The sequence below is a fragment of the Ceratotherium simum genome, chromosome 8 (assembly GCF_057802395.1).
Source record: "Ceratotherium simum simum isolate JZ-2026a chromosome 8, ASM5780239v1, whole genome shotgun sequence".
NCBI lineage: Eukaryota > Metazoa > Chordata > Mammalia > Perissodactyla > Rhinocerotidae > Ceratotherium > Ceratotherium simum.
Window position 1 is genome coordinate 40050458 of NC_141907.1, and position 15445 is coordinate 40065902.

Below are 15445 nucleotides of genomic sequence, written 5' to 3' on the forward strand. Positions count from 1 at the left end.
TTTGTATGACTAAAGTGTAGAGTGCAGGATGGTTAGTGGGTGCAGTGATGAAGGATGAAAGATATTGGTAGGGAACAGATTGTGGGAGTTTTTTAATATCATATTAAAGAGTTTGGATTTCATCCTGTAAGAGTGGGGAACCATGGTAGGCTCTTAATCAAGGTTACTTCTTAGAAAATTCAATCTGGTAGCAATATGGAGAAGGGATTAAAGTTGAGGATCGACTAGAAACCACATAGAAGGCTGGTATAATCCAGGCAAGAAATAAAGATCTGAACAAAGGCAGTAGTGCTGGTGGTGATAAGATCTGGATGAATTTTAAAAAATAAAGTGGAAGATATGTGACTTGGTAACACTGAGAAGATTGGAGCTGGAGAGGGAGAGAGGATTGAAGGATGACTCTGAATGAGAATTTGTAAGAAATAAAAGGTTTGAGACCAAAATGTTGTGGTAGGGGGGCGGGGACAAGGAACATTTTACCTGGCAGTAATTAACTTGCATTTGTAGTGGCTTATGCTTACGTAGTATTTGGCATCTAGAGAAGATTATTCTTAATGTCCCCCGCCATATGACAAAATTACGTTCAATAATAATCATGAAAAGGAATGAATTATAGCAATAATGGCCAGGAAAAAAATGCACAGTGAAAATATTCTTTTATTGACCTTTCTATTTTATAACTGTCTCAATAAAAAATAATAAAATCATTATGATACCATGAAAATAGATAAGCGGTTAATACTTTTAAATTACATTAGTCATTTTTTTAAAAAGGAAAAATATACTTTTACATATTGGTCTGTCACAGTATGAGTATTACAGCTTTAGCTTCTACAGATTTGTCAATAATTTCTTCAGAATTGATCTTCTTTGCGTATTGAGGCTCAATACACACTACAGCCAGATTTATCAATTTATCTTCACTAATATCAATTGAAGAACAGTCTTCAATTTTTTGTTGTTGTTGTTGTTGAGGAAGATTGGCCCAGAGCTAACATCTGTTGCCAGTATTCCTCTTTTTGCTTGAGGAAGATTGTCCCTGAGCTAATGTCTATGCCAGTCTTCCTCTATTTTGTATGTGGGACACTTGGCTTGACGAATGGTGTGTAGGTCCCTGCCCAGGATCCGAACCTGCGAACCCCCGGCTGCTGAAGTAGACCACATGAACTTAACCACTATGCCACCAGGCCAGCCCCAGTCTTCAGTTTTTAATTCTGAAAGGTTTTGATAGTTTTTTTTCCATGAATCAACTGCTATACAAATAGGAAAAATCTTCAACATAAGGATAAGTTTGGCAGAGATACATAAAATCCATTTTACAATGAATTCCAGTAATTGCCATACTGTCTATGTTTTTGTTCCTTTGGGGATCAAATCTGATGATTTATAAATCTCTTAACAGTTGAAAAATTTTAAATACATACTCAAAGTCACATATAATGACAGAATTGAAGTAACTCACATTGTTTCATTGATTTTATGATCACTGTACCATCAGTGTTTATTTCTAATCTGTCTATTTAAACATAGGAATATATTATTGTAACAGGGGTTGGAGGCACATACTCTGCTGAAGTGAGCTTGATTTCAAATTGCTACGAACTTACTCTTGAAAAAAACATGTAGCTGAATCCACCTGTGTCGGGGAGACAATATAATGGGGAGTTATCCTAATTATCTTTCATGTGAAATGCAATGTTTATTAAAGAATAGGTATTAAAATGTGCCAATTTAAAGCTAATATATATGTTATTAAAACTCAGCAGTACCTACAGCAATTGTTTATAACTTAGGTCAACAAATTATTTTCTTCAGGGAGGAGCATTTTATCGCTGACGTTGATTATTATTGCTGGGACATGATAATAAAAAAACAGACCAAACTAGTTTTATTTTTGTGTCTGGATTCTCTGCAACAGTACACTCACTTATTGCCTGCGCTTGGGGGAGTGGAGGGCAGCGCTTTCGCCACCCTTCCCTTGATGTACATGAATGAAGTGAAAGGATTAGATGTAGGGAGATCCAAAAGGACACTGTTCTGGTCCAAAAATAGGGTGATGAAGGTCTGAATTAGGTATTTAGGAGACAGTGGGGATAGAAAGGAAGGGACAGATCTACAGAACTACAGGGATGAATAAAGGGAATTTAAAGTAAGAAAACTTGGAGCTAGAATGACTTGGAAAATGGTGGTATATGTTTAACAGAAATACAGAGATTTTTGGAGTTGGTTTGTGGAGGAAGACATTAACCTACATAATGGTAACGTGAGAGAATAATATTTTCACTGTACCATCTTTGCTTCTCACAGTGGGGTCTTGCTAATTTGAAATTATATAAATATTAAAAGAGAAACCACGGAAACCATAAATATTTTAAAACAGCTAACATTGAATTCTATTATTTTAGAAAGATTTGGAGACTTTCAGTTTAACTACTTATACTTTGTGATTTAAAAAATAATTTTGTCTCTAGAAAACTGATCAAATTAAGATTGATAATTCAGATAAAAATTAAGGTTTTGTTCTTATTTGGGTAACATTTTGTGACTATGCGGTAGCTTATGAAAATCATTCATTTCATTCTGTCTATATCAGGCAAAATTTGAGTATACTGTCTGATTCTATCTGCAGTTCAACTCTTTGAATTACCGTATGACAGATTTCACTTGTCGGAACAACGTCATTTATAGACATCACCTATGAAATTTGAGGGATAAGTAAGGTACGTTGGAGTCACCGTAGCTATTAATTTAAATAGGACTTTTGCAGGGCCGGCCTGGTGGCGCAAGCAGTTAAGTGTGCGTGCTCTGCTGCAGCGGCCCAGGTTTTGCCAGTTCGGATCCTGGGCGCACACCGTCGCACCGCTTGGCAAGCTATGCTGTGGCGGCGTCCCATATAAAGTGGAGGAAGATGGGCACGGATGTTAGCCCAGGGCCAGTCTTCCTCAGCAAAAAGAGGAAGATTGGCAGATGTTAGCACAGGGCTGATCTTCCTCACACAAAAATAAATAAATAAATAAATAGGACCTTTCCTAAAACAGATGATTATAGATGATATTTGATATTAAGCCCTCATTAAAAAAATTTTAATGGTTAATAGATACTGTGGATTGCTAGCATACATACAGGTGGTAACCTATTGCTCTCCTTTTCTCCAATCACAGTGGCCTACTTTCTATTCTTCAAACATACTGGACACACTCCTACCTCAGGTCCTTGGCCATTGCTTTTCTTTCTGTCTAGAGTGCTTTCCTCAGATATCTATATGGCTCACTTCCTCTCTTCCTTCAGATCTTTATGCAAATATCATCTCAGGGAAATCTTTCCTGATCACCCCTATATATAATTGCAACTTAAATCTCCTACTTCCCGTCCCCATTTTCTATTCAGTTTTCTCCTTAGCAGCTTTCACCATCTAGCAGGCCATATATTTTACTCTTTGTTTATTGTCTATTTCTCCTTTCCTAGAATGTTAGTTCCATGAAAGTAGGAACTTTGTCTGTCTAGTTGGTTAATGAATCCATTGTACCTAAAACAGCACCTGGAATAAAGTAGATAATTAACTATTTGAAAGAATGAAAGAAAGCAGGAATGAATGAATGAAAATATGAATGAGATGAAAGCATGTATGAATAAATATGTAAGTGAAGAATATTCAGTAATGATAGCATGCTGTATTTCTGTGGGAGAGATATGAGATAATGCATTATAAAATTGATTGTTTTAGGTGTGGAGAATTTTTTGCTTGTCTGCCTGGCATAAAGTATTATTTAGCTACTGTAATGTGTGGAGTGCTGTAAAATTTGAAATCAAAAACATTTGTTACTTTTTAAAAATGTTTACTGTCAGTGAGAAAACTATAGTTTTTCAGTGTTGATAGGGTTAAGCAATAGAGCAAAACAAAAATTCTCCTTAATTCTCTTTGATGATATGTCAGATATCCCTTTATCAACCTAATGATTGTTTAAACTCTAGCCAGATTTATGGTTGTGGAATCTGGGTTTTTTTGCATATAAATTCGAGAGATATATGAAGTTCGACTTTCAAATCAGTAGAGTGAAGTTTTAGAGCCACTTAAATAGGTGACTACGCTGGTAGATGTAGGATTCATCAGTTCGTTGGAGCCATAGTGAGCTTTAGCTCTGGTGGCTCTGGGCTGCTGCTTACATGCCCGTTTTGAGAGTTTCATTGCAGTTAATAGATTAAGAGTTTTGAAGAAAGCTTAGAATTCCTCATTGATCCCTTTAAGAAGCAGACGCTCTGACTTCTCTGAACCCCTCAACCCTACCAACACACACACACTCTCACACTCTCCTACCCTCCTACCCACCCCATATGCATATGTGCACAGCCCAGATATGTTGCTACCCAAAGTCTAAAGTACGAATTAGTTGTATTCTACAGCAAGATGATAGCGAACATATCAAAGCCACTAGGTTGTGACTCCCTTGAGGACCTGCCTGGTTCTGAGTTTTCTTCTCCTTTTTGAGTTTTAGGATTACTGTTTCATGTTAGGGCAATTCATCTAACAATAATTTGCTTTGCCGAAGTCCGCTTTTTTGCATTAAACAAGTACCACATTTATTTTATTCTGTACTATGTGCTTGTGTTCATCACTTTTACTTAATTAGCTTTGTATTCTTTGCATCCTGTAGCATGTTTGCTGGTGGTTTGTTTTCTCTTTGATATTTTGATCAGTTTACATACTGTGGATTTTTTTCATCTAGAAGAAACTATTTCTTAAAGTATGCACTTTGCACTAAGATTTCTATCTCCTTTCCTTTGCAACTTAATGTGCTAAGCATCACTTTAAAATTCCTCTGCTTCTAGGATTCTAACAAATTTTCAGCTTATGATTTCTATTCCTTGATAAATTTTCAAGTTTGTATTAAAATATTCAAGTTTACAGAAGCTTTAGCCTTTATCTTGTCCTTCCAGGCAAATATTACAGTTCCTTATTTTTCAACAGCTTCGCAAAGGCTGAAAAATTTGCCTCGTACTTCCCTCAAAGCCAAACAGTTGCTTCAAACTTCATCTACAAAAAGAGGTAACTACAGCCTCTTACTAAGTTTTAAATTTCAGCAATGGTTAAGTTAGTTAAATCTTATACCTTTTGGCCTACTGAGTCAGTGATGTCTGTAGGGCACGTTTTAGTCTTCTTTTTTTTAAATAAAGTAAAATAACGTGGATTCATTCTCTGTTACTTGGATAAATGCAGAAGAAGTTCATTTTCTGCAGAGGTATGTATTGGATTGCTATTCTGAAAGGAGTAAATGATATATAGCATTTAATATTAGAGGATTTATCATTTTTCCTACCAACCTAAGACTAAAGGTCATTGTTTTAACTTAACGTTAGATGAACTAATAAATGCTTGAAAATGAGCCAAATGTCAGACATTCTATATATAATGTTTTTTTCTTCTGACTTTGATTTTTGGCTTTATTTATTTGTAGGATGAAATGGCAGTACTTTCCTATTAGAAGTTGGTTGACATTAAGTCACAAATTGTTATGGTTAACTGATAATGTTTGGAATATTTACAGAGTGGTAGCTTCTGTAAGAACTGAGAGTTGAAGAAATATATGAAGGTTGGACATCAAAGCTATCATATTGGTTCCAAGAGATTGGATATGTGGGCAGCTAGAAAGAAGTAGAACTGGGAGAAATACTGTGGGATTGGATAGACCAGCAATAATAAGAAGGAATAGAATCCTCAGAGGAAATGGGATGGAACAAACATAAGCAATGAGGAAAAATATTTCCCGTATCCAGGACATGGAGATTTCCTGATAGCTTCAGAACTCAATAAACAACAAAGATATAGAAGGAGGATAAAGCACTAAAGGACATTATGTGGAAAGAGGAGGTTTAAGATTTGATTTGTTGAAAAAAAGATTTTGTTAATATGGTTACAAAAGTACTGAAATAGATATTTTAGCAAGTTCGTTAATACAGATGTTTTAGCAATGATTTGGTGGATTAAATATAATTTAAGGAAATAGTTTTAGATAATAGAATCTGAAGGAAAGAGAATAGTCAAATAGAAAAGTAGGATATGTGAATGTTTGTGTTTTGAATATCGGAAGTTGATCATAGGCCTCTGATACAGATGTCTTGGTGCCACTGTCAGAAATAATAGACTGGATAGATTATGTTCTGTTGATGGAGAACAAAGTGACTTATTAGGGATCATTATAGAAAAGGATTCTTATAGAAATTTTTTGAGAACTTCAGGCTTCTTTTTTGAGACGTCTGGATATTTTTGAGTACTTCTAGGAGTGGGAGGTAGGTCAGAACAGATGATCATAAAATGATTGTGGTGTCTAACACAAGGCAAGAGATTACTATACTATAATTAAAAAGTAGAGGATTTTAAGTTTATATAAATTTTATTTGTTGTATGCCTCTGTAAGCTGCTTCATAATGTTTTTTGGAATCAGGTAGGTTTAAATAATTTTAAATTTTTACTTAGATTTTATGTTGTTTTTTAGGTCAAGAAGATCATAACTTCCAGCTTTTTATTTTTAGTTTGCCTATGAAGATTCCATTATTTTTGTGACTCCAGGCACCAAACTGCCCACCCTCCATGATAAGACGACAGGAAATCCCAATCTCATAATTCCTGGTGCCTCTAGCTGTCTAGTTGACTTAGTAAAGAGAGAGAAGTTTATGTGTGTATATTTGGTTTTCTTCTGTTTTGTTTCATTTTGTTTAATTTCTTATTTAACTTAATCCAGACTCTCATATTTTCTGATTGGTATTGTGACTTGGGGATGATCATTTTACACTACAAGTTCTGAACCAATTGAAAAATGGACACAAGTATACAGTAAAATTTAAAATATCAGTAATTACTGCTAAAGCTGAATTGGAGAATGCCTCTTGGATTCAAGGCCAAAATGGATTTTCTAATTTCCCCTCATCTCCAGACTTTAAGAGAGAGGGATCTGCATTGGACTGTGGAATCCTCTGCCATCATAGGGTACCTTTGGCACGTTAGACCGTTAGTCAAGAGTAGGCACATTAGTAGAGAAACATGGACTAGATAGTAAATTGTCACATAAATCAATTGTCCCAGCCTGGGGATGAGCCTATAACATTTCCTAGAAAGCTGATGTACTTATTTTAAGAGCTCACAGGATCAGGGGAAGAGGAAGAAAATGGTTCAGTTAACAACTGGAGGGCCGGCCCTGTGGCTTGGTGGTTAAGTGCGCGCGCTGCGATGCTGGTGGCCCGGGTTCGGATCCCGGGTGCGCATCGAGGCACCGCTTCTCCGTTCATCCTGAGGCCGAGTCCCACATACAGCAACTAGAAGGATGTGCAGCTACGACATACAACTATCCACTGGGGCTTTGGGGGGAAAAAAAATAAAATAAATAAAATCTTTAAAAAAAAAAAAAAAAAAAAAAAAAAACAACTGGAAATATGGTCACTTTGATTTTAATTGCATTTGGTAGTACCTGGAGTTTGAAGATGAGAAGAGAAGTAATCTCTGTGTTACCTGGCACCAAGAGACACACCATAAACATTTGTTAAATGAACACAATCTTTCGCACTCACACTCAAGAAAGGCTGGACACATTCTTCTTTGTATTTTCTGCTTGCAAGGTTTTTGTGTTTCTTTAGCCATCCTTCTCTTTGAGAAAAAGAATCCATTATGTTTTTTTAAGGTTTCCTGGAAGTGACTGCTTACACAAACTGCTTTGACAAAGAGAGATCATTCAGGGGCTAGCCCCATGGCGTAGTGATTAAGTCCAGCGCACTCCGATTTGGCGGCCTGGGTTCAGATCTCAGGCGCAGACCTACACCACTCATCAGCCATGCTGTGGTGATGACCCACATACAAAATAGAGGAAGATTGGCGACAGATGTTAGCTCAGAGCAAATCTTCCTCAAGCAAAAAGAGAAAGATTGGCGACAGATGTTAGCTCAGGGCTAATATTCCTCAGCAAAAAAAAAAAAAAAATTATTCATTCAGTTGTTGGGAACTCAGTGAAGTGGAGGTAAATAGGGTAGAGACCTCACCAAGTCAGGGGAAGAAAATGCAGACTACTTAGAAATAGTGAATGTAGAGATCAGGACAAATTAAAATGTAGAAATGTACTTTTATTTAGGAGGAAAGAGGCAACTAAGAAGGAGTTAGTGATGATAGTTGTCTAATACTGCTTTAATTCACTATATTTTGAGATATTCAAGGTGAGATAAACAAGTTTATAAGAGGTCTTATTGATTTGAGTTTAAAATGCTGTTTGATATCAGACTATCTGAAAATGGAGAACCCAGGAGTTTTGTTGTTACCCTGGATCCAAAGTTTAAAATTTCTTGTGTTCCTCTTTCTGTCAACAAGTATTTACTGAATCTGTATCAGAAACAGGATACACTCATTATATCCTTTCCTTTTTTTTTTTTTTTCCTCTGTTCGAGCCCTTCTTTACTTTTTCTTCTATTATAGTTATGGTCAAAGCCAGCCTCTGCCATATATAGAGTTTTTAGATACAGCTAAAATGATAGGAATTGCTTCCCTTCCCATGACTTTTTTATGTAAAATTGGGAATGGGAAAGGAGAGAGCATGAGGGCTGTTCTTGGGGCTCCCTCCAAACACACAAATTCCTGTTGGACCATTTCATGTTGTTTGATAATTGAATAGATTTTATTTACATTTAGACTTGGAAAGGTTTTTACGATTTTCCAAGATCTTTTTTTCCTCTTTAGTTAACTCTTGACCGCATCTATCAATTTCCTTTCCTGAGTAAGTCCTGGATCAAAATTTTCTCCTCTCTGAAATTTGCGACTTGATTTTCCAGACTAAATACTGACTGCATTTTAGAATGTTCAAGTTACAGCTATAAGGTCTTTAAAGATCACCTAATTCCAAATAACCTCGTTATATTTTTTATTCCTCCATAGCCGCAAGTTTATAGGGAAGACAGAATGCTGCTACCATTAGAGGAAACAATTTTTGCAACGTAATCCTCTCTAGTTTTCCCTCAACTTATACATTAACCTTGTTAAAAGTATTTTTCTCCATATCTTGAGATTGTAGAACTTTTTGACTTGTCCTTTCATAGACTCTAGTGCATTTATCTAAGAATTTAAGGACTAATACATTTAAAAGGATTTCTAATTTATAAATCTGTTTTTTAAACTTTGTTATTTTAAAATACAACACATTCAGAAAACCGTATAATACATAGCTAGCTTAATGAATTCTTGTTAAGTCAACCTCCTTGTAACCACCATCCATATCAGGAGACTAGAATTTGCTACCTCGGACACTCTCCTCCTGTCTGTTTCCAAACACAATCCTCTCTTGATGCCCCTCCCCTGAGGGCAGCCATTCTTCTGAATTTTTATAGCAATCACTTCCTTACTTCTCTGTATGATTTTTATCATCCAAGTAATGAAACTATAGTTTTACTTCTTTAATATATGTCTTTTTGAGTTTCTCTTAGTTTATGGTTTTCCTCCAGCTCTTTGCTCTCTCTTGTTTGTTGAAGAAACCACAAGATCATTTGTCCTGTAGATGTTCACACAGGCTGGATTTCGCGGATATCTTTTCTGTGGTGTCATTTAGCAGGTTCCTCTGTATTTCCTTTAAATTGGTAGTCAGATCTAGATGCTTAATTAGATTCAGTTTTGTTATTTTTGGCAAGACTACTTTATAGGTGCTGATGCTTCTTCAGCCAAAGGTGCATCACATCTTTTTTGTCATGGTAGCAGTCATTGATGCTTAATGCCTATATCCTTACTTTATAGGTACTGTAGAACTGGATTATTCCAGTTCTAACATTCCTTGTTTGTTTGTCAAAATACTTGTATAAAGAGAAACTTTTCCTAATTCTTTGGTCACCCAGCAGTACACTTTTATTAGGAAATTCAGAATAAATGCTTGTTCTTTCCTTTTATTTACCAGTTTACAAAATAAAAAATTGGCAACCTAGTATCCTCCAAAGGCGACCAATATTTTTCTTAAATATACATCATTATGGACTTAGAGATTTAAACATTTTTTTATATGTTTTGATCCATTCTGGATAATTTCCCAACTTTGGCAGAAGCTTCTTTGAGTTGGCTTTCTAGTCTTTTTGACACAACCCTAGTAGTCTTTGATAACTTCTCGCCAACTGGTGTGACAAGATAGGCTCATCTTATACATTTCCTGCCACAGACCTGGATTTTGTTATTTCTTCAAAAAGTCCTGGTTTCTTTTGGTAAGAATTGGTATTTTATTTTATTTTATTTTTATTTTTGTGAGGAGGATCGGCCCTGAGCTAACATCTGCCAATCCTCCTCTTTTTGCTGAGGAAGACTGGCCCTGGGCTAATATCCATGCCCATCTTCCTCCACTTTTTATGGGACGCCGCCATAGCATGGCTTGCCAAGCGGTGCGTCGGTGCGCGCCCGGGATCCGAACCGGCAAACCCAGAGCCGCTGCAGCAGAGCGCACGCACTTAACCGCCTGCGCCACCGAGCTGGCCCCGGAATTGGTATTTTAAAACCAAAATCTGAGTTTTTACCTATGCTCATTGTTACCGGTTGGTCATTGTTTCTAGGTCTTTTCGGTTACTAGAACTAGTAAATATATGTGTAGGTTTATGTTTGTGTATTTTTTAAGATCGAATGCTTTACTGAGTTCATGCTGATACTTCCTATTCAAATTCAGGGCTTGAGGGTAATTATTTAACCTCTTTTAATTTACATCTGTATCTCTTTTATCTTGCTCTGAGAATCCTATCCTTCAGCAACACACAGAATTAGAATATCATTTAATAATTTGTTTTATTCCATGTTACAGAGAAAATCTTCTGGGGATAACATTAGCATAATACCATATAATGTGATTATTGGAAACAGTTTATGAAACTTTTTGCATGTGCTCACTCTTTTTTTTTTTCTAGTTATGCTGTATCTACATTGTCAGGTGAAATAGCTATTACTCTCCTTTATATGCCTTATTTAGTCTTAGCCCTACATTTAAATATACATTTGATGCTTAGCACCAGTCTGTATGTTATTGTCTCATCAGTCATTTTTCTTGTCTGAATTTCATTCTGTGGTAGATTCTTTAAGCAGGCGTTATGGGAACAACATCCATTCCCTCAGTTTTTGCATGTTGATGACAGCTTGTCTGCTGCTTTTGTATTTGAAAGTCGTTAGCCAGATATGAGATCTTTGGCTCACATTTTCTTTCTTTGAGTATCTTAGATATATTAGTCGATTTTTGTCAGGAATAAGAAATTGTTTCTGTTAAAATCATTTGGTCGTTTTATATGGATGTCCAAAGAATGTTTTCTTTTAAAGTTAAATAATTTATGAGAATATGTCTTAGTATTGGTCATTCTGAGTTGATTTTCCCAGGTATGTGGTGTGTTCTTTCAATATGGAGTTGTAAACATTTTAAAATTTTAGACAAGTTCTTTTGAATTATAATTTTTAATATTCTGTTCTCTTGCTTTAATTTTCTTTTTTGTGGGGACTCCTGTTGTACACACGTTGGATGTTCTTTGCATGTTTTCTGTATCTGTTGACTTCTCTTGAATTCTTTTCATCTTTATTTCTTGTTCTATACAGTTTCTTTTCATTGTCTATTTCTCTTAAAGCATAATCTATTGCGTATGGTGACTCTTGTGTTCCTTCTATCTTTCGTTTTAAAAGGATTTATTTTATGTGTGATTCTTTGCTATGTTCCATCGCCTCCTTTTTGACTGCTTCCCATTCTGATTTATGATGTTCTTTCATATCTTGTATCATTTTCTTGAATGTTTTTAGAATTTGAACTATTAGATTATAATTTTCATCTTTTTTTGTATGTTCATGGTAGACATGATTTCTGGCAAGGTTCTGTCATTACAAATGTTATTCTCTGGGGCCAGCACAGTGGCATAGTGGTTAAGTTCATGTGCTCTGCTTCAGTGGCTCGAGGTTCGCAGGTTCGGATCCCAGGTGCGGACTGATGCACCACTCATCAAGCCATGCTGTGGCAGCATCCCATATACAAAATAGAGGAAGATGGGCACAGATGTTAACTCAGAGCTAATCTTCCTCAGCAAAAAGAGGAAGATTGACAGAGCTTAGCTCAGGGCCAGTCTTTCTCACAAAAAAAATAAAGAAAGAAAGAAAGAAATGATATTCTGTTCCTTTCTCTTTTTTTCTTATTATAACTTTATGTGGGCTTTGGCCCCAACTCTTTTCTGTTGCTCATTTTTTCAGTGAAATGGGTTTTTCTAAACATTTAGTAAGGGAGCTTGATATAAGATTTTCTAATTTTATGGCTCTAGAGCTCCCTCTGGCGTTTTGGGGGACTGTTAAAAAATATGGCTGCTTATTTTCTGAGATTTCTTGCCTTTGTTCACTCTCTCCTACTTTTAGAATTCATTCTTTTAAAATGTACAACTCAGAGCCAGCTGTGGTGGTCTAGTGGTTAAGATTCGGCACTCTTGCTGCCACAGCCCAGGTTGGTTTCCCAGTCGTGGAACCACATCACCCATCTGTCAGTTGTCATACTGTGGTGGTGGCTCACATAGAGAACTAAACTAACAACTAGGATACACAACCATGCACTGAAGCTTTAAATTAAATAAATAAAAAAAACTGTACAACTCATTGTTTTTTAGTGTATTCACAGAGTTGAGCAACTACTACCACTGTCTGATTTTAGAGATTTTCATCACCCCCATAAGAAACATCATACCCATTAACAGTCACTCTCTATTCCCCACTCCTTCCAGTCCCACTAATCTTTCTGTCTCTACGGATTTGCCTGTGCTGGACATTTCATATAAATGGAATCATACAATATGTGATCCTTGTGACTGGCTTCTTTCACTTAGCATAATGTTTCTAAAGTTCATCATATTGTAGTATATATTAGTACTTTGTTGCCAAATAATATTCCATTGTATGGATATACCACATTTTGTTTATCCACGCGTCAGTTGGTAGACATTCAAGTTGTTTCCACTTTTTCCCTGTTGTGAATAATGCTGCTACTGCTGCAGATGTTTGCTGGTAGCTTATTTATTTATATCTATCAATCTTTTTGTATGTATGGAAGAAAAGCTAGTGAAGCCCATTCCCAGAGGTTTCTTCTGCTGCTGTGGTTTAATAAATTCTCTCTTGATAACTGTATGCTTACAAAAATAATGGTGAGTCATGTACACTAAAGGAAGAAGAAATCAAAGGTTTCTGTGCCTCATTGTTATTTTTTTATGATTACTTGTCAGCCATTACAAATTTAGTATGCCATGGTGTCATATCTTATGAAACCTGCCTAGGATAGTAGCCCCACAGATAAACTTTCTGAGTCTAGTTGAAAACTAAAATGGTGAAAATAACATTTTAATTTCTACTCCCAAAGTTATTTCTCTTTTGGTCCCCAGTAAAGAATACTAATCAGGGAATCAGGACTTGAACTTGTTTCAAGTCCTGACTTCCCTGTTTGTTTGCTCAACTGATCTCTGTGGTTGCAGCAATTTTCCTTCTCTGTACAGTAAAAAGGTTGGAATAGATAGTCACTAGTAACTGTTTTTAACTTTAAAGAATCCTTTTGAAGGATTCTTTAACTCTGTAATGAGAGAACCATATTTACTTCATCTCTGTAGTCTTTAATAACCAGAACTTATTTTTATAAGTCCTTATTATGTCAGCAACCTGTTACTGTCATTGATGGTGCATAGACCATTGAGTAACTGGGATGATATAACTTAATATAGTAAGGAATAGTTGACAAGCAAGTATTTTTGTCCTTATTCTTTATTTGTTAAATAATTGAATGGCATATGTATTTTAATGTTTTTCTCCCCATTAGACATGGTGGCCAGTGTTTGGTAATGTGTGCAAACTATGTATTTGTTGGATATTTACATATTTTTTAAAATTATGCAATTAATGTAATTTATAGTTTGGACACCTCATTATGAAGACAACCGCTTGAAGTGTCTAATTTTTATATTGCTAGATACGTGTGGGATATATTATTTATAAAACGTTTTATATTCAGTGAATAATTATAAAGCTAAAAACAGTATATTAATTTACTCAGTTTCTCCATTTTAGAGTTGTTTGAAGTGCCTGCTGAATTACATAAATCTTAATAGAAAACAAACCATTTTTATTAAATGCTTATTAAAAGACAAAAATGAATATTTTAAAAGTGTGAATCCTCATATCACCCACCATTCCATTTTAGAGATGAGTTAACTTAGACACCAAGGTTAGCATTCTTAGTCATATGTCAGTTTTATAAATAGAGTTCTAATTCTTGCTCAGAGCAGATAACACTTCTTCATTTTATGCCTTGATTCAAGTGTAATTCTTGGTATCCAAAATGAGTAAAGAGAAATTATAACCTACTGTCGTAATTAATTTGGGCAATAGAGCCTAAATTACTTAATCCCTATATTTTAGTTAATTTATACAGACAGCCTAGGAGACTGTCCTCAGTGGCATTGTTGAGTATCTTTCCAGAGAACTCAGCTGCAGCAAGGTGAAAGGCACCATATTCCTTAGGTAAGGAAGGCACAGATATGATATACCTTGCAATTTGTTAATGTTTTACATTTTACCAATAATTTACATGCATATTACTCATTTGATCTTTGCAGCTAACCTATGATATTTGATGAGATTTGTTTTATTAGATTTACATCTAAATATTTCTTTTCTCTTTTTGGGGGGCAATGCAAATGGTATTGCATTTTTTGTTTTGATTTACGTACATTCATTGCTGGTATATAGAAATACAGTTGATTTCTGTATATTAATCTTCCACCCTGTGACTTTACTGGACTTACTTAATATTTCTAGAAGTTGTTTTTTCAGTAGATTCCTTGGGATTTGCTATGTAAACAATCATGGAGAGAGTTTCTTTCTTTCTAATCTAAATGCCTTTTATTTCCTTTTCTTGCTTATTGCACTGGCTAGAACTTGCAGCACTATGTTGAATAAAAGTGGTGAGAGCATATATCTTGCCTTGTTTCTGATCTCAGAGGGGAAGCATTCAGTCTTTCACCATTAAGTGTAATGTTAGCTGTAGATTTTTTGTAGATGCTCTTTATCAAGTTGAAGTTCCCCCATTCCTGTTTTTCTGAGAATTTTTATCATGAATATGTGTTGAATTTTGTCAGATGCTTTTTTGCATTAATAAATATCATGTGATTTTTCTTCTTTAGCTTGTTGTTGTGGTGGATTACATTGACTTTTGAAATCTTGAACCAACTGGATTAAATCCCACATGACCATGATATCTAATTATTTTTTATATATCACTGAGTTCTATTTGTTAATATTTTGTTAAGGAGTTTTATATCTATATTCATGGTGGTTATTGGTCTGTAGTTTTCTTTTTTGATACTATCTTTTTCTGGTTTTAGTATCAGGGTAACACTAGCTTCATAAAATGAATTGGGATGTGTTCCCTCCTCTTCTATTTTCTGTAGAGAGTAT

The 15445-nt window shown here is 35.4% G+C and overlaps 1 protein-coding gene across 4 annotated transcripts in view; it reads left to right on the forward strand.

Moving 5' to 3' along the window:
- Positions 1–15445, forward strand: part of SLAIN2 (SLAIN family member 2) — an 82108-nt gene that overhangs the window by 48457 nt on the left and 18206 nt on the right. For 2 of the 4 annotated variants that reach the window (XM_087434276.1, XM_014787152.2), the window contains one exon: positions 4967–5044. The exons of 1 other annotated variant lie outside the window; for it this stretch is intronic. In XM_087434276.1, the coding sequence (XP_087290402.1) occupies positions 4967–5044 (78 nt within the window). Of the gene's footprint in view, positions 1–4966; positions 5045–6491; positions 6679–15445 lie in introns of those variants that run through there. One more of the 4 variants, XM_087434277.1, reaches the window with a different exon arrangement.